Below are 17,662 nucleotides of genomic sequence, written 5' to 3'. Positions count from 1 at the left end.
GTTCGTTCCTTGAGATACCCAGTTGTGCCTTCCCTCTGGACCGACAGATTGTGGCATAAGACTGAGGGTCTTAAGCTTCACCGCAATTTCTTGGGACACTGGATCCAGGACAAAGTCCAGTGACTTGAGAATGTCTTGCCATGTCAAGGTGTTTGACAGACGCCAATGGAGTTCTGAAGTCCCATATATTTGAGAGAAACCTTATGGCAGCAGCCCAGCTATTAGCTGTAGAATACAAACCAACCCTACAACTAGCACAAGATTTGCTCAGGGGAGTCCTGCTCCAATTCCTGGCCCATAAAAATCTTAAGGTAAAATGAGGCTTTTATAAGATCACTCTTTGCAGTTATGTACCATTATGATACTGGAAGTTGGAAACCACTAACCCATTCCCCAAGTCATTTTGGAAATATTTTTTTCATCCTTTTATTATTATTTTTTAACAAACAGCCCCAGGGATAGGGGATCAGGGGAAGGGGGAGGAGGGGAAGCGAGGCCCCAGCCCCACCACCCATCCCCACCCACCCCTTTCCCCCCTTATATATTTATAATCTATATACAAGCCCCGGGGGGTGGGGGGTCAAAAGGAACTCCCTCAGCGGGGTGGGGGCAACCCAGGCTCCTTGTCCCCTCGGGACCCAGGCTCCTCTGCCCGCCGGGAAGATCCTTCTCGAGAAGGTTGCCCTGTCCGCTCCCAAGGCTTCGGCATCCAGCGCAGAGCATCTGGTGGAGAGGCCTGGTGGACAGGTACATGTGGAAGAGTACGTCATACTGGGAGGTCAGGAATGAAGGACAAGAACTTTGGTGGTTTACTGTCAGACTCAGACTTGGGGCCACAGGGGTTTCTCCTTCACCTGCTGGTAGAGGTCGATGCGCTGGGTGCGGAAGACTCCGCTATAGGTGGAAGGTGGGGCCTTGAGACGGGAATTGAGGCCAGAGAAAGACCTAAAGGAAGAAAGGTGCTTTAAGGGGGGGGGGGGGGGGAACCTGTTCCCTGGGTCTCCCAGATAAGTCCACAGCAATGGGAACTCTGCACCCCTATTTCCTTCTTGCCTTCCAGATGGGGGAGTACGTGATGACCCAGGTCCCCCAAGGTTGCTGCTCAGTTTTCGGTAATCCTGGAACGGCTTTAATTCCACTGGGTGCAACTGTAGGGAAAAAAAAGAAAAATTCATGAGCCTTCTGTCTTTAAGTCCTCTTCCATGATACTGAATCCCTAGCCCCAACTCTGGGGAGGTTTCCCTACCATTTCAGTTCCTGTAACTTACCTCTGCTCGCCCCAAGCTAGGAGGAAAGGGCCTGGCAGGTGAAGGCAACACCCGAGTAGCAGGAGCTGGTGGGGGCCGCACAGCTAGGCTGGGGGGCTGCAGAGCAGGGCCCACAGGTAACAGAGAAAGAGGGGGTGGGGCAGGAGGCGGTGCTGGCGGCAGGGAGCCAAAATTCACCACAGGCAGCTGTGAATCCACCACAGGGAGAAGCATCTGTAACAAATACAGGCGCTGAGTTTGGAAACAATGTCAGAAAGCCAGAGATGGAATCAAAACATACCAAAGAAAAAGTCCTCAGACACTGGACAGAGCACTAGAACAAAGGAGAAGGGCAGAGGCGAGCAAGGTACCTGCTGGGCAGGAGCCCCCGAGGGGAGGAAGCCACTCTGGCCACCAGGTTGCAGAGGAGTAGAGTAAAAATCGGAGGGGGATGGCAGATCTTGGCGCACCTGTTGATGAGCAGAATTTATGTCTATTACCCCAAAAGCATTTTTCCCCACTCTAGCTCCTGAAGTCCGGTACTCGCCCACCTCTTACCTGAAGCAAGGGTGGGTCAGGCAAAGGGCTGGGGCAGAAAGCCGGAGAATAGAGAAATGAAGGTGGAGGGTAGAGGACTCCTCCAGCCGGCAACTTCCCCAGTTCTGTTGCTTGCAGTGCGGAGAAATCCAGAAACTGGCCCTTGACAGCTACACCAGAGAGCAGAGCAGAGGGGGGAGCTGGCCCCGGGGGGAGGTACAGGGGCTGTGATCTGAAAAGAAATTGGGGGGAGGAGAGGGATCAGGAAGCCAATGTCACTTACTCTCCTCGCCTGAGAGAGGCTCCAAGCCCACTAGCCTTCAGTGCCCTACACATAGGCCTTCCCCTAGCCTCTCCCCTGCAACAATGCTGCTCCATCTTCTGAGAACCACAGGCATGGTCTTACCGGTAAGGGTGCAGCGAGGGTGTCCCAGGACGGAAGCCTCCACTGTTGGGATGTAACTGAGAGTCTATGGATGCTCCTGAGACCTGCAAGAGGCAAGGTTGGCACAGCTCCAGTTTTTTTAGTTACTTATGCATACAAGAAATGGGGTGTAGGCCAGAGGTGGGTGAGCGGATTCACCAGAGAGCAGGGAGCAGAAAAGGTGGATCTGAGGGCAGCAGCAAGTGAATCAGGAGAGGACTGCGATATCATGTGTGTTAGCTCCCTGGCCGGGGATTGAACCTGCCCCACAGTGACTGGCAAGAGCTTGATAGCGATGATACTTTAACCCCCATAGCACCAGGGAGACCCCAGCTAATTTTTCTACAAAGAAAATCCCACCCTACCCACCATGTACCAACAGTGAGGGGGGAGAAAAAAAGACATGTTTTCGCCACAACTGGAAAACAACTGATTCTAAGGATCTACAAACAGAGAAGAACGTCTACCACTCATTCACCTAAGGGGTCATGGGACAGTAAGTGCATGACCTACCTGAGAACTGGGAGGCCCAGGGCTGCTGTAAAAGACCTCAGGGTACAAGCGCTGGCCTGAGGAGCTGAGTTCCGGGCCACAGTGCACAGAACCCAGGTTCTTGGCTTGTGGCTCGGCTGAGGATGCAGCACTGGGAAGCAGCTCCCAATCTCGGGGTATGGGAATGGCCTAACAAACAGAGACCGAGTTAGGAGGGATATTGGGGCATCCGGGGTGCCCAGATCATTCCCACCCAAGTTCTCACCACCAAACTTCCGCTCTTCCACTTACCTCGGTGACTGATGCTGTGAGCTCCTTCTCTGCTTTTAAACCATCTCCTACCACTAGGCGCAAGTCAGAGTCCTATGATGGTGAGGAAGAGAAGATTGTCCCATGATTCAGTGTCCTTAATGTCCCACTTTCAGTATTTCCTCTCCCTTCCCCTACCCAGAATACCCACTCCACACAGACCTTGTCACTGGTGCCAAACTGGACTGGTGGACCAGGCCGATGGGGTGGCCGGAGGGAGCCAGGCTCAGGGCCTCGCTCTGTACGCTGCAATCGTTCTGTGCCAATGGGACCAGGGGGCAGAGGCTGCTCCCGGGGCAGCTCCTGTTTACAAAACACAATAAAGTGGGTTTGGGGGACGGGAAACACCAATCAGGGAATCCCCAAAAAGACAAGCTTGGAAGGAGGAGACAGGTAGGGCCAAAGTCAGAGTCCCCAAAACACACCTCTTATCCTTTCTTGGCCTTTTACCTTTCTGTCCCCATCATGAGGGACAGGTGGTCGTCTCCTAGGAGGTTCAGAGGGTTCAGAGCCAGGTGGACCCTCACCAGGAACAGCATTCAGGGGTGAGGGGCCTCCAGGCCGCTTGGGGGGTCCCTCTGCTGCCCCCTTGAGTCCTCCATCAGGGGAACTTCGTTGGCTGCAGGGACCTGATGACACCTGAGAATCCCCACTCAGGTCCACCCCACTGTCAGACTGACTCATCTGAGAGGAGTGGAGAAGGAGTTTAGTTAAGTCAGGGTAGAAAGTACCCCAATACCTGACTGATGTACATGAAGTGACAACTACGTGAGGGAACAACCCAAGACTCAATCCCTAACAGGTAGGGAACTATGACCACTGCTTGATGAAATCCTGGCCTAGACAACCCCTCTCCCATCCGCACTCACCTCTGTGCCAGCCACATCCTCAAAGGGACTCAAGGGTTCCATCCAGGGCTCCATAGATCCTGGCCGGTAACTCTTTCGGCTAGAGGCTGAGGACACCGACCAGGATGGGAAGTCAATGTCAGTTCTGAACTCCTTGGTACAGAGCCCATGATGCCATTCCTTTTACTCAGGTCTACTCACCAGTATGTAAACGATTCCAGATGTGAGGAGTAAGAGCTTCTGGTCCAGCATCTCTGGACTCCCCCTGAGGGCCTGGGCCCTCAGGTTTGGGGCCTAAGAATCCAGAACTATGAGGCGGCGGCAAGGATTCCTGCAGGTGAGAAAGATGAAAGGAAAACATAACGTGGGAATTGGAGACCTTAAGATGGTGAGATACTGAAGAAGGAATAAAGACAAAGGGAGACAGTGATGAATGCCGTTGATGTGGAGAACAGTGACTGGAGAGGTGGTGAAAACCAGACAGCCCCTTTTAACAATGTAGCACAATTCCCAGACCCATCCCTCACCCTCACCTCCTGTAGCAGCTCTGGTTTTCTGGGAGGCCGCTCCCGCCGTTTGGGGGGGAAGGAATTAACCCCAGCAGAGTCCTGGGGAGCCCCGCCCAGCCCCCTCACCATCGACCCTGGCTCCTCGAAGTGGTGGTCTGGGGAAAAGGGGCAATCTGTCAGCATCACTGACCCTAGCTTTCCGCCTCAGTCCATGCCCAATCTTTCCACCCTTGCTCAGTGCAGTCACCAGCATCAGGGCCCCCAAGCCACTCCTCCCTTAGCCTAGTCTCCTCTGGGGATGGAGACATTCCCACCCTTAGCCCCTCCGACTTACCAGAATTGACGCCATTGCTGTTGGCCCTCTGGGGGTCATATCGGGCTGGGGGCCGAGGGGATGGGCCTTGAGGGTTTTGGGAAGGCCCAGGCTTGGGCCTTGGGTGCCCCCCTGGAGCAGCTGTACTCCCCTGGCGACTACTGAGCTGGGCCAGAGCCTGTTGGATGCCAGCAGGGTTGCTGTGGATCACTTGGTCCAGGCGGAAGACAGCCGAACTGCTGGGGGGAGGGGGAGGTAGAGGAAGCCCTGGGGGACGTTCCTCCGGAGGGCGGCTGAAGAGAACAGAGCATCAGCTCACTGAATTGTTATTTTCCTCCCTGTCCTCTTCCCTGCCGAAATCCAGGTCCTAGACTGTGCTAAGGAACTTTGCATACAGTTCTAGAGTGGAAAGCAAGGCGAGGCAATGTGCTCCTATCTTCCTAGTCACTTGAAGAGCCTGGTGCTCTTCTTTAAAGCCTTTGTGCCTTCTGGTATCCAATCACAGCACCCACCTTTTCCCATGTTTTCTCCCTTCCCTTAATTTAACGTTAAGAAAACAAACAGCTTTCCCAACCCACCTTCGGTTCTTGGGAGAGGGCCAGCTCCTCTTGTCCCCTCGGCCTGGGCCGGTCCTCCCTCCAGGACCCCCACCTCCTCCACCACTGCCGCCACCGCTGCCAGCCTTGCCCCCTGGGCCTGGGCGCCGATTCTGCCTTTCCATGCCTGGCCGCTGACTTGAGAAGCTCCGCTTGCTCAAATCCTTGGCTCTCTGGCTCAGCTCGCCACGTGACATAGTTGAAATGCCTGGTCCCGCTCCACCTCCGCTGCCCCCAGTTCCCACAGCTTTGGGTGTTAGCAGTGCTGGTGGGGGAGCCTCCTTGTCCCCCCGACGCTCACTGGCAAAGTCACTACTCTCTGATGCAGTCTCCCATTCCTCATTGGCTTGGTCTGAGTTCTGGTTTGAGAGATCTGGAGACTTGGCAGCCGCACGGCGAGGCGGTGGGGGCACCGTCACTGTGTTGACAGCTTCCTCCGGTCCAGGAGTGGAGACTGTCAAGGCTAGGGAGGAGGGCTTGCCCTCAACCCCTCTGGCAGCATTCTCTCGCTCTTGTTTCAGCCTCCGAAAACGAGGCGGTTTGTCCTGCTGCTGAGCCCTCCCATGGCGCCGCCTTCGGGGCCGCTCCCCATCTTCCACACCCATGCCCATATTGCTGCTTCCCCGGACCATAGGGGACAGAGGCCCTGGGATCAGCTTCTCTTTCAAAGGCTCCTTACTTGGTGGCAAAGAACCCGTGGGAGGCTTTTTAGGAGCCAGAGATTTGGTTGGAGGGCTCCAGCCTGGGCAAATAGATGGAGGGGGTCGCCCCCCACCTCGACCCCGACGTGATGGCACCCCTCTGGGAGTGAAGACTCGTCCACCTCTGGCAGTGGAAAAGCGGGCTGGGGCTGGTGAAGGTGGGGCTCCTGAAGGTGGGGGAGCAAGAGGGACCTGGGTGAGAACTCCTTCCTTGGGTGGAGGGGCTTCCTTGTCTGAGGGAGCCAGATCACTCTCATGGGTCTCACTGCCTGTTTCTGAGCCTCGCTGGCGGCGTCGCTTGGGGATTTCTTCATACTCTGAACCCTCACTTCTTGTCTCACTGGCAGTGCGGCCTCGGGGAGCAGGGGGATGGTTCGGTCCTCCAACTCCACGCCCATCATCTCCTCGGAATTCTCGGTAACTGCGGAACTCTCGGCTTCGGGCTCCCCGTCCCCGTCCCCCATAAGTCCCCCGAAAACCTCTCCCTCTGGCAAAATATTCCCCTCGGCCTCGACCCCGGCAAGAGGTAGGACCCACTCTTTCATAGGAGTAGTCCCTCCGAAGCCTTGGGGCAGGGGAAAGATTCCCACTGGGTGGGGTCTCCTTGGGACCCCCAATCTTTCCCTTTGTTGTCTTGAGTGGGTCTGGCTTTGGGACCTTGGGGGTTTCATCCCCCTGTTCGAGGGGCTTGGGAGGCAGCTCTTCAACTTTCGTAGGTGGTGGTGGTTTCTTTATAGGTCCAGCCCGGCGGGGAGGGGCCCCAGGCTCCTCTGGAGGGATGCTGCGACGACTGCTGCCTGGGCGAGGACCCCAGCGGGTCTCAGTGCGGCTTTCTCGGCGAGGTGGTGGGGCACCTTGGCCACCAACTCCACGGGCAGGTTTTCGGCCTGCTTCTGGCCCAGTTAACTGTGGGGCCTCCTCCTTGGGGGTTTCCTTCTTGGAAGGTGGAGCTTGTATCTTGGAAACCTCCTCATTGCCTGGGGGCCAGGGGAGTGGTCGGGGCCCTGGGGGAGCTGGCTCCTCCAAAGGGAATCGAGGGATTGGTGGCCCAGGGGCTCCATTCTCTGGAAAGCCTGGATAACTGGCCAGATAGGGTGGTGGGGGAGGTACTGGAGGGGTCTCACTCCTGAAGAGGAAGACAAAAAAGAATGGAATTATCTCAGTAAAGAAAGTAGAAAGGGGATGAGAACATTTTACTATAACCCAGACGCTGTTTTCACGCTCACCCCTACCATCTCACCAATGACCGAAAAGGATCTCCTCACAAGATCCTTCCACTAGGAGCATTCCCTTTTCATGACCCATACTCACCTCATTCCCTTGTCATCCTCATCAGCAGCCTGGCGCAACGGTGAGGTAAGCGGACGGGGGTCTGTGGGTGTGGTGGTGAAAACATCTCCTACCCAGGCCAACTTTGGATCTACTGGTGGGGTGCCCCGATCCCGTAAGAGTGGAGGTGCATGACGTTCAAATGGCTCTGAGCTTGAACCCCCACTGTCGGAGCGCTCCCGGGAAACTAAACCTACAGAAACAACATGAGAAAAATAACCTTTTTATGTGACAGGCTGTCTAACCCCAAAAGTCTAATCCTCTCTATTATTATTACTACTTATTATTTATTATTTTTAAAGATTTATTTATTTATTCATACAAAACTGGGGTACAGGCCAGAGACGCAGAGGGTGAGAGGATTCACCAGGGACAGAGTGGGGAGCAGTACAGCAGATGGACGCAGTACACTGCTGAGGGGAGCAACGGGTGGGTCAGGAGAGGTCTGCTACACCATGTGGATCTCCTCTGGGGCAGGCGGGGATCAAACTCATGGGGAAGTGGCTTTAACCTGCTGCACCACCAGCGAGGGCTCCTCCCTATTATTTAAGTCAACATCAACTCCTCCAGCTTTTGTTCCAAGACTGGGCTTTGCCTGCCCTTCTGAAAGTTAGCTACTCAGTTTCATACATATGAATTAACCCCTTTTCCCCTCCCCTCAGTAAACCCAGGCCAATGAATAAGTACTATTTCTTCCCAAACCCATTCTTAGAACAGAAAACCCATCTGTTTGTGTAGAAGAACTGAGATGTAGGTGAAAAGTGGCCTCGAGGATTCTCCAGAGACAAAAGGGGGAGCAGAAGACAAGCAGAAATCTGCTCCTGGTCAGGGACTGAACCCCGGCCATTAGCAGTGACAGCAGTGAGTCTTAGCCCCTAGGCTACCAGGGAGGCCCCCAGAGAATCAGTGTTAACCACATGCCCTTCCTGCCTTTCCTAGTGGCCCTTCAGCCCCACAAGATGCCAACATTTATGTCACAGGGTTGAGGGGTCTCCCATCCCTCCTAAGGTCCCCTTACCAGAGGGATGCACTCCAGGAGGGTAGAAGTCCAAAGGAGGCCGTCCCTGGAGGAGCCGGGGGTCCACATATGGAGGAATCATCATCCAGCGAGGATCAAAGTTCATTGGCGGCATGGGTGGTGGACGGCCAAGAGCACCTGGGTAGAGAGCCTTGGGGGGCGGGGGCGGAGCCTGTGGAGCTGGCACAGCCCCCATGGTCACAGGCTGTGGTGGAGATGGCGGCACTGGAGCAGGTGGGGCTGAGCCCTGTTGATGCTGCTGCCACTGCTGCTGTTGCTGCTGCTTTAGGAGCTGCTCCTGGGGAAGACCAGAAGGGAATGACAGAAGCATCAGAGCCCCATCCTCAAGACAGAAAAGCAGCAGCCAAGAGAAAAAGGTCACACACATGTATGATACCAATTCCATGTAGATGGAACTGAAGCTGATTTAACAAGACAGAACCAGCTGAGATATCCAGGAAGTAACTAGTAGGGTAAATGTTGAAGCTGGGGAGACTTGGAGCCCTTAAGACAAGAAGCAACTCCATCTCACCTGTTGCTGCCGCTGAAATCGAGGAGGCAACGACTTCTGATACTTAGGATAGCCCAAGCCCTGGTTGGGAGGTTGCCGGGTCGGGCCAACTCCATCACCCTTAAGTTCCACCTTAGGAGCTGGCGGTGTGGCAGGAGAAGGAACCTCTTCTGGTGGTTCAGGACCCTCTTTTGAGGGTTGGGGTTCCACTACATTAAAGACAAAACAATCAAGTGTCCACAAACACTCCCATAATTCTACCTCAGCATTAGCTTCCTCGCTAAACATAGAACCCTTCCTTCCCACTTAAGACCCATGAAAACACTGTGGCCTCTCAAGAGTCACTGTGGTGGTAACTTCCACGAAACAACCAAAATATGCCACTTAGAGTGGAGTCTTGATCCACTCTAGCCTTATGCAAAGGTAGTTTTAGGACACTAATCTAGGAACTCACCTAATAAAATGATCTCCTCTCAGATAAGCATATAAGCCAAACCATCTCTACACCTACCACATATAGCCCAGTAAACCAATCAACTGCCTTCTACTTCAGTGATTCCCATCCTCAGCACGTGCACCCTACACCCAAGCAGAGAACTTATCTGTCGCCTGGTAGTACCTATCTCCGTCTCCATACCTGGGCTGGCTTCGAAGCTGCCACTGCTGGTGCTACTGGTGCTGCCGCCACCACCACCACTCACCAGGGTGGGAGCTGGAGCCACACCTGGAGAGGGGGTGGACTGGGCAGGAGGTGCCTGTGCTGGCTCGTCTGGTTCCTTCTCTGGTGTTGGAGTTGGTACTGGCGGAGGAACTGGAGGTGCAGGGAGTTCTTTGGGAACTGCCGGTGGTGGAGCTGGAGCAGGAGGGGCAGCTGGTGGGGTGGCAGGCTCTGCTTTGAGCCGCTTGTCAGGTGCCCCAAACTTCTCGTCAAGTCGCTTGAGCTTCTCAGCACAAGCTGCCCGACGCTCCTCCTGCATGCGTCGCTCCTCCTCCTCTCGACGTCGCCGGGCCCGCTCCACAGCTAGGGAGATCTCTGATGAAGACTGCTTGCGCCTCTGCCGCCATGCCTCATCCTCGTCTTCGGGTGCTGGGGGTTTGCAGGGAGGGCCAACACGATCCTGTCGATGAACAGACCCAGCAAGACCAGGGGTGTCAGTTACGCTTTTTTTTTACATTCATCAACCGACTCTAGCCATGGGTGCAAAGACCAGGCCTTGGAATCTCTGGGCAGTAACAAATTCATTATCCTTGTTTTTTTATTTGATTTTTTTCCCCCTCTTCTTTCAGAGACCAAATACCCAAGGCCTCCTTGTTTGTCCTCTTCAGCATCTTAAATTTCTCTTCTCCCAGGTCCCCACACAAGCAAGGAAGTTCCAAACACGTACAGAGTTGCTTTAAAGAGTTATACTTCCCGCAGCCCATTTTTGGTCTTCCCTCCAGCTTTTTCTACTTCAACTACTGAGTTGACACTAATCTCCCACAAATGACCCTTTCAACCCTCATTTTAGACACTCACTGGGTAGTCCCCGGGGGGGCCCCAGTTCCCGGCGGGGCCCCGGTGAGGTGGGGGTGGGGGAGGCTTTGGGGCAGGAAGCCCCGGCTGCTCTGTCTCTGGAGGCCGAGAGGTCTCTGCCCAGGCCGTCTTGGGAGGGGGCGGTTCGCTGCCGGGGGAGTTGCCCTTTTTGCCATCTGCTTCAGGGGGCCGTTCCTCACCAGCAGCTGATTGGGATTCCTTGCTGCAAGCAAACCAACAATACAATTAAAGTCAGTTGCAACCCCCAGCTTTTAAAAAAGTTATCATGAAAGAAATAGCCTGCTGCTCTCCCCAGAGGGCCCCAAACTCACTGGCCCTCAGCTCCCTCCTCATCAGAGTCTCGCCCATCTTCCTCATCGCTGAACTTGAGTTTTTCAGTGTAGTCCACCTCCTCATGGGCTCCTGAGGGGAAAAGGGAAGGATGTAACCTAAGCATTCTGTTCTCCACACTGGTATCTTCCCGGAATCAGTAGTAGTCCGGAACACTGTAATAGGATGCACTATCCATGCCAATACTTTTCCTAAATTCACCTTCCTATTTTGTTACCAGGACTCTGTTTTCCTCCACAAGACCCTCTAACCTTTCAAAGCTCTGCCTTTTCTCCACACTACACCCCATTTTTTCCTTGTCAGGTTTTGCCTTTAAGAACAAAAGGTCTAACCCTTGATATCAACTTACCTGCCCAACCATCATCATTTTCCTGGTCCAACTGGTCAAATTCTTTGAGATTATCCTCTTTAAGAATAGAAGGGCGACCCACTGGCTCTACAAGGCGCATTGGCGGCCCTGAGCCCCGGGGGCCTGCCACACGGGGGAAACGGCTGGGTACAAAAATGGCAAATGGGAGAGAGGGTTAAAGATGGTAGGGCTGTATAACCACATACAAGATTGAGCCTCCTTGGCTAAAAAGCCATCTCCTCCCCCAATAAGCCCCCTTCCCACCTCCCAGCTACAACATACCCAGGCCTGAATGACTCACCTAGGCCCATCAGGAGTGGGATATCGGTAAGGTCCCTGGGGTCCATAGGGTGGAGGGAATGGGAGATATGGGGGGTACATCTGCAAAAAGCCCCAATAGTAGCTACTCAGATAATCATTTCCCTATATATATCATGCTCCCCACCCTGCCTCTATGTCATAGATCACTACTTTGCAGCTGCCCCCACCAAAGACCAATTCATAACTATAGAGCTTTCAGTTAATCAATTCAAAACAAGATATCCAAACTTACAAAGGGCGGCATCATTCCGCGGTAGGGAGGGAACTGGGGTGGGCCTGAAGGTTGCAGCCCTCCCCGGGGATCATGGCCATGATGAAGTTTGGAGTCCGGGCCCTCCAGCTCATCAGGGCCACGCCCACCTCCGTCCCTCCAAGTTGTAGAATCTATTTTGGAAAAAGCAAAGTATTATAGCTGAGGACAAAGAGAAAGGCGAGTAAGCTAGCACTTAAGCTTGAAGATGGATGAATACAATGCCCTGGCGAAAAGGTAACCATTCACCCACCCACTCACTCACAAATGATGGCTACTCACTTTGGGGGCGGAGGCTTGGTCCGGGCCCAGACGACTGTTCGGCAGACTCTCTTTCCTTGGCAGCCTTGTCCTGGTCGCCAGCCGCCTGAAGGGTCGGAAATTCCTCTCGAGAGAATCGTGACAGTAGGCTTGATGCCCTTCCACCTGTTAGGTTTGGGATGCAAAACAGGAAAGAGTACATTCACTGAGAAATCCAATGAAAGCAAAGACTCTGACAGTTTATCAGCCCATTAGGTTTCTGCCTTCAAACTCACTCCCCTGTATCTTAGATGCTCTTTCCCCAAAGAGTAGGCCAGTTCTAATACTCTCCTCACCCGCATTGAAGAGTGATCCCAACTCACTTAAGTGTCCAATAAAAGTGAGTATGGGGGTCAAAATTTAGTCAGAAGAAAGCATGTCAACAAAGGTACAGGGCAGTGCTCCTGCCCACCATGGTGCCCAGAGAAATCCCCAAATAGGCTTGCACACACCATCTCCATGTGCTCCATGGGTGACGCTGGCTTGTGCCCAGGACTTTACCCCGCTTGGAACCGAAGGAGCGTTCTGGGAAAGCAGAGATAATAAACAGTAATGTGAGGGGTGGGGGGACTAGAAGCTATTTTTACCCCACCTTTTCTATAACATTCAGTTCCTTTAGGTACCTCGGGGGCTGCTGGGGGTCGTTTCGGTTGGTTGGAGGCAGGCGTCTGTGAAGCCGGCAGTGGCTGCGATTCCGGCGGCTGAGCGGTTGAGGCATCGGAACTAAGGAAATGGTAGAACAGGAAGATTACAGAGAACCTGAGATGCCTACTCTCCTTCAACTGGTGAAGGAAAGGAACTGAACCCAGGTCTATTCATTGTGTACATGTACTAAAACAAAATACTATAACTATGTGTGACCTGGCAGAGTATTATCTCTCGCCATTAGACAGAACGCTAAAATACTGTTCCTCAGCCATCTATCTAACAAAAGCCCTGGGATAGGCAGAAGAGGCTTTCCTCTTCATCCCTGGTTCTTATGTGGCTGGGCAGACCAAATTTCAATTCATCCTCAAGTTCAAAGTTAAAATACTCATCGCGCCAGGTTTCCATCTACCTCTTGGGGTCGGACTGCTCCTGTTTGCTTGCCCATCCTGTTCCGTCTTTCGGCACTAGTGAGACGTTGGGATCATTGCCTTTGTTCTCGGCTTTCAGGCTTGGAAGGTTGGCTGGGGGTGGCATACGCCGGGCAATGGCAACTTTCCCGAGACTCTGCAGGCCATGTCGAGGGGCAACTAGAGATAAAGTGGAAAGGGTGAAACGTGCCTCACACGGGTGACAAGGCAGCCTCTTACCCTAGACTCCATTTAGACATCTTCTGCACCAAGCCTCTTAGAAACCAGCCCTTTCTTCGCCCTCAGTAATCTCTGTTACTGGAAAGACTGAGGTTTTCTATATTCCATAAACTTATGTAGGTTGGTTGATCTTGAGCCTGCGAGGGGCAAGCTGACCCCAGACTTCTCCAAGCCCACATTTCTTTACCTCCAATTCTTACGTGTCCAAAGACAGGGAACCACAGACACGCCTTTGTAGGAGGATAACTGGTGTTCACCCAAAGCCCAGTGTCCTCTATAGGACCCAAGTTACAGCTGGGAAACCTCTATAGTTTTTTTTTTTTTTATCTGTACTACAGCTGTTCCCCTTCAAAGAGTTCTAAACATTCATGCCCATCTCCAATAAGTAGGAGCACCTTTGCAGGACCCTCACCAGCGGGTTTCTGGATCTCTAAGGACTTGCCCTTATAGGTATCAAACAGGTTGAGCGAGGAATACTTCTTTCCATCCTTCCCCTTGGCAGTCGGCCCCGAGCGATCGGACATTGCGCTGGAAGCTCATTGAGTATGTTGGGTCCTGCAGGCACCTCCCCCAAAACGTGCCGGAGCCTGTGGGCCAGATACCAAGTGTCTCAGTCTCCGCTGCCTTTACAGACACAAGAGAATCCTAGAAGCTCCCTTTCAACCTTATGATTGTTGTTCCTAGAGCCTGAATTGTCTTGCAATTGTGCATACAGGTGAGAACCCACTGAGTGACCTGTCCTCTATTCAGGCACTGTCCTGTGATCAGCTATAGCCCCCTATGGTATAGGTACTGTTTTGATTAGTTTTGGCTTTCGGTGGCTCTGTGTAGAGCCCAGGTAGATAGGCATTCCAGCATCCACCCTCCAACCACCCATACTCCCACCCTGACCACCTATTTCAATTGGTGGGTGAGAAGCCGAGATAAGTTGCCCTCTGATGTTTTCCTCCAGCCTAGTCAAACTCCCCGTCAGCATGAGGGGTCCCAGAGTCCAAATGCCATGTTCTCTCCACCAAATACCTTTTGCCAAAGAAATTCAAATAAAAGCCAAATGTCTGCCTAGTATAAACACTGTCCTCTTTGTGCAAGTCTATAATGGATGACAGCCTCTTCATCCCTACAAAGTAGTAATCTCTTCTCCCTCTACCAAAATCCTTTCAGAGACCTACAATAAAACAGGGCAACTCCAAGCTCCAGAGAAAACCAGAAAGAGGCATTCAACTCCAACATGCAAGAAACAGTTTTAGACTCCCTGCTTATTAGACACCAGCTAACTGTGCCCAGGGCCCTGTGCCCCAGGTTCTGTTCCCAGCAACCTCACTCCCATTTGGGGAGGTTTGCAGGAAGGTATGCTGGGAGTTTAAGGATTTTATGAGCTTGCTCAGCCAGACTGGGGGCTGGTGCCAGGGAATTCCTCATGGAACAACTGGGGCTCAACACTCTCCCAAGCTACAGAACCCCAAGTATTTGGAATACCCCATCTCAGCTCCTGGATAAAAAAAATCTTGTCTCCAGATGAAATACTGGTGGGCTCTGGTTTACCCTATGTAGGCGTGAGAAAAACAAAGCATTATGGAGCCAGAGGAAGAGCACCCTGTAACCACAGGGCCAAAGCAAGAACCAATTTCATTTTCCTACCCTCAATAAAAAATGTCCTTGGGCAGTCTTGTCTTTCTTTAATGCCCCCTACTCCCCAAGCAGGCCAAACACACCGTGATCAGTTGGTTCAGCATGACCAGGAATTCATGGTTAAGGGGGAGCAGTGTGAAGAGATGGCAAGTGATATGAAGAAAGAGAAAGCCAGACAGGATCGGAGTGGAAAGTAAAAGCTGGACACTTAAGACAGGTTAGATGAGGAGCTGGGGAGAGCTCTGTAGGTGTATAAGGTCTCTCTGATAAAAATATGAAGTCATAGAGCAAGCGACTAACACTAATAAAAGAATACCAAAGCAGGTGGGAAATTATCACAGGTAAGCTGGCATGGTAGAGGCAAAGGGACAGTGTCAAAACACCCAGGAAAAAAGGGGGGGGGGCTGGGGTAAAAAGGAGGGAACAGGGGAAAAACCCCACAAGGGAGATGAGGAATGCAGAAAGCAAAGCTGCGGGATAAAAGCAGGGTTCTAGAGTGGGAGTGACTCGACGCGAAGAGGGTCGGCAAGAGGGAACCCCGTCTAGAACTGGGTAATGGGGAGGCGGTTCAAGAGGAGAAAAAAAAGACTGTCCAAAAAGAACAGTCGGGCGCGGCCCATCCCACAGCGACGGCGGGGAAGGGGGCCCACAGACAGGGTTAGAGGCCCGGAGCTCAGCGGAGGGTGGGGAGTTACGGGCTGAGAAAAGGGTCGTCCCAGGAAGCCAGGAAGGTGGGTGGTTAAGGGCAGGCCGCAGACTCGAAGCCGGGCGGGAGGTGCCGGTCTCAGGGTGGGGGTACCAGAGGGGGAGGGGCAGGCAGGCCCCGGCAGCAGGAGGACAAAATGGCGGCGGCTAATGGCAGCTTCTCCTCCCCCCTCCCCCCGTCCGCCCGTCTGCCCGGCCCGCCGCTGCCGCCGCTGCCGCCGCCACCACCGCTCCCGCGCCGGAAAAGAGCATTAGCGCTCGGCTTGCCCAGACTCACCTGGCCGGGTGCGCGGGGGTCCGGGACCGGGGCTTGGGGGCTCCCCGGGGTGGGATGGCGGTGGGGCGGGGGCGGATGGCGGCGGATGGCGCCGGGTTCGGCTCCTCCCGTCTCCCTCGCTCACTCCGCGGCTGGGCTCCGACTAACGGCCCATCCGGGCAACCGCCGCCCCCGGGAGCGCCCCCCCACCTCCCGCCTCTCTCCGCGCCTAGACACGCCCCCTGATTTACATAAAGGGCGGGGCGCTTCCTACCCTATTCCTCTATACTTCCAGGGACTTCAGAAAAAGAAAAAAATAAAAAAGACAGGGCGTGCGGAGCGTGGATAGGTCATTTGCATAAAAAGGCGGGACTTACTGGCGCTAAGACGCCGGTTGGCTGAAGAGGCGGGCCCCGGCGTCGGCCGTTACGACGTGTAAAGGGGGCGGGAATAAGGCGCCGGTCGGCCCGGCGGTTTGGGCGCAGAATTTGTACGACGAATGGGACGAGAAAGAGGCGGAGCGTGCGTCAATCGCCTCTGGAAAGATGGGAGCGGAGAGACGTAGGGACGCCGAGAGTGGAAGGAAACGATGAAAGGCCTATGGTGCTTTTCTCCGGAGGACACAGCGAGAAGACGGGGCGGAAGGGATTAGCTGCGGAGGGCGGAGTTTACGTAACCAGGAAAAAGACCCAACTCACGCGTCTCTCCGCGAGAGGTGAAAGCTCCAGAGGGGGCGGGGCCTTCCATTTATTAAATCACGTCATGCAAATGAGCTGGATACGACAGGCCAATCCAAAGGCCTCAGGGGCTGTATCCTGGGCTCTGGATAGCGTTAGCATTCTTTGGGTAATCCTATTTATTTGCATAATACATGCAAATTATTTGAACAAAGATACGCTAAGAATTACTTATTCGTTAAAATATAGGCGACCCATGAATAAGGGGAATTTAATTTTATAACCTATAATTTTTATGAATATATTTGTATATATTCATATTGGTATATCTGGTATTATTGGCAGTCTCTTCAGAGTGGCTTCATTCTAGGAAATGAAGGACTTTCCCTTCCTTTGTCTCCTGTTACTCTCCTTATTACTCTTTTCCAATCTGAGCTAGTACCCAGTCAGCAAATCATTCAACATTTTGAAGGTACCAGAGGTATGTATAGAATATTAGAAGCAGAAGAATAAAGTCAGTTTGTGCCTGGGATTCAGAAATACTTCTAGAAAATGTGATGTAAGGCCTATGTAAATTCTATTACATCAAGAGATGTAATAGCACTAGTTAGGGTAGTTACGGGCTGTCTCATTCCCAGGGAAATGATAAGCAGAGGCATCAGTGTTTGTAGGCTGGTGTGGCTAAATGACAGAACTGCTTATTTCATCATGGAAAATGAGAGCAGAAATTTTGACAAGAATCAGAATAAAGTTTTATCCCGAGACTCATTAAGTTGGTTAAGGTGACTTCAGTTATCAAGCTATCAAATGGATTCCCTTGTCCCGGCTCTCTGGTCACTTACCACAGCAAAAATTCTTAGAAGTGCGTGCTATCCATATTCACTGTCCCCAGTTGTTTGGTTTTGGGGGAAGGAATGGGTACCCTCCAGGGACCACTCTTTGCCCTGGGCCTAGGCCTATCCTTAACTTGGTTCCTATAGTTTTTTCTTCTCTGCTACTTTTTTTTTTTTTAAGATTTGTTTATTTATGCATACAATAACTTGAGTACAGGCCAGAAATGTGTGTTGGGGCGTGGTGTGAGAGAACAGAGTAGGGAGCAGAAATACACTCAGGGGAGCAGCAGACAGGCCAGGAGAGTTCTGCTGTGCCTTGTGGGTCAGCTCCCAGACCAGCCAGGATCTG

General features: G+C 53.0%; 1 protein-coding gene across 2 annotated transcripts; it reads right to left on the bottom strand.

Moving 5' to 3' along the window:
• Window positions 1-412: 412 nt before the first annotated feature.
• PRRC2A (proline-rich coiled-coil 2A) lies at window positions 413-16,009 on the bottom strand. Of its 2 annotated transcripts, none has more exons than XM_004695121.2 (31): window positions 15,825-16,009; window positions 13,626-13,800; window positions 12,976-13,153; window positions 12,542-12,641; window positions 12,371-12,443; window positions 11,901-12,044; window positions 11,601-11,752; window positions 11,349-11,428; window positions 11,048-11,190; window positions 10,680-10,770; window positions 10,351-10,570; window positions 9,472-9,952; window positions 8,856-9,043; window positions 8,324-8,621; window positions 7,288-7,498; window positions 5,258-7,102; window positions 4,701-4,972; window positions 4,391-4,521; window positions 4,059-4,188; window positions 3,879-3,964; window positions 3,460-3,693; window positions 3,172-3,312; window positions 2,992-3,063; window positions 2,722-2,889; window positions 2,191-2,273; window positions 1,806-2,016; window positions 1,619-1,717; window positions 1,269-1,481; window positions 1,054-1,148; window positions 855-945; window positions 413-736 (listed from the first exon to the last, which is right to left on the bottom strand). In XM_004695121.2, the coding sequence occupies exons 2-31, from the start codon at window positions 13,735-13,737 to the stop codon at window positions 596-598; spliced, it is 6,483 nt and encodes a 2,160-aa protein (XP_004695178.1). In that variant the 5' UTR covers window positions 13,738-13,800; window positions 15,825-16,009; the 3' UTR covers window positions 413-595. The 2 variants fall into 2 exon arrangements, with proteins under 2 accessions (XP_004695178.1, XP_012589876.1); XM_012734422.1 differs by having other exon boundaries at window positions 529-736; window positions 4,701-4,915; window positions 15,825-15,977.
• Window positions 16,010-17,662: the final 1,653 nt, after the last annotated feature.

This window comes from Condylura cristata, unplaced genomic scaffold, assembly GCF_000260355.1.
Source record: "Condylura cristata isolate star-nosed mole 26May11 unplaced genomic scaffold, ConCri1.0 scaffold00055, whole genome shotgun sequence".
Classification (NCBI taxonomy): Eukaryota; Metazoa; Chordata; class Mammalia; order Eulipotyphla; family Talpidae; genus Condylura; species Condylura cristata.
The sequence above is the reverse complement of the archived record's forward strand: the minus strand, read 5'-3'. Positions and strand labels throughout refer to the sequence as shown.

What these genes read in the sequence shown, in the direction of transcription:
- PRRC2A (XM_004695121.2), bottom strand. Translation starts at nt 13,737, where the DNA reads ATGTCCGATCGCTCGGGGCCGACTGCCAAGGGGAAGGATGGAAAGAAG. An exon ending in AGAGATCCAGAAACCCGCTG is followed by an intron (nt 13,154 to 13,625) that starts GTGAGGGTCCTG and finishes CTTTATCTCTAG; the next exon opens with TTGCCCCTCGACATGGCCTG. An exon ending in CGTACTCCCCCATCTGGAAG is followed by an intron (nt 946 to 1,053) that starts GCAAGAAGGAAA and finishes TTCTTCCTTTAG; the next exon opens with GTCTTTCTCTGGCCTCAATT.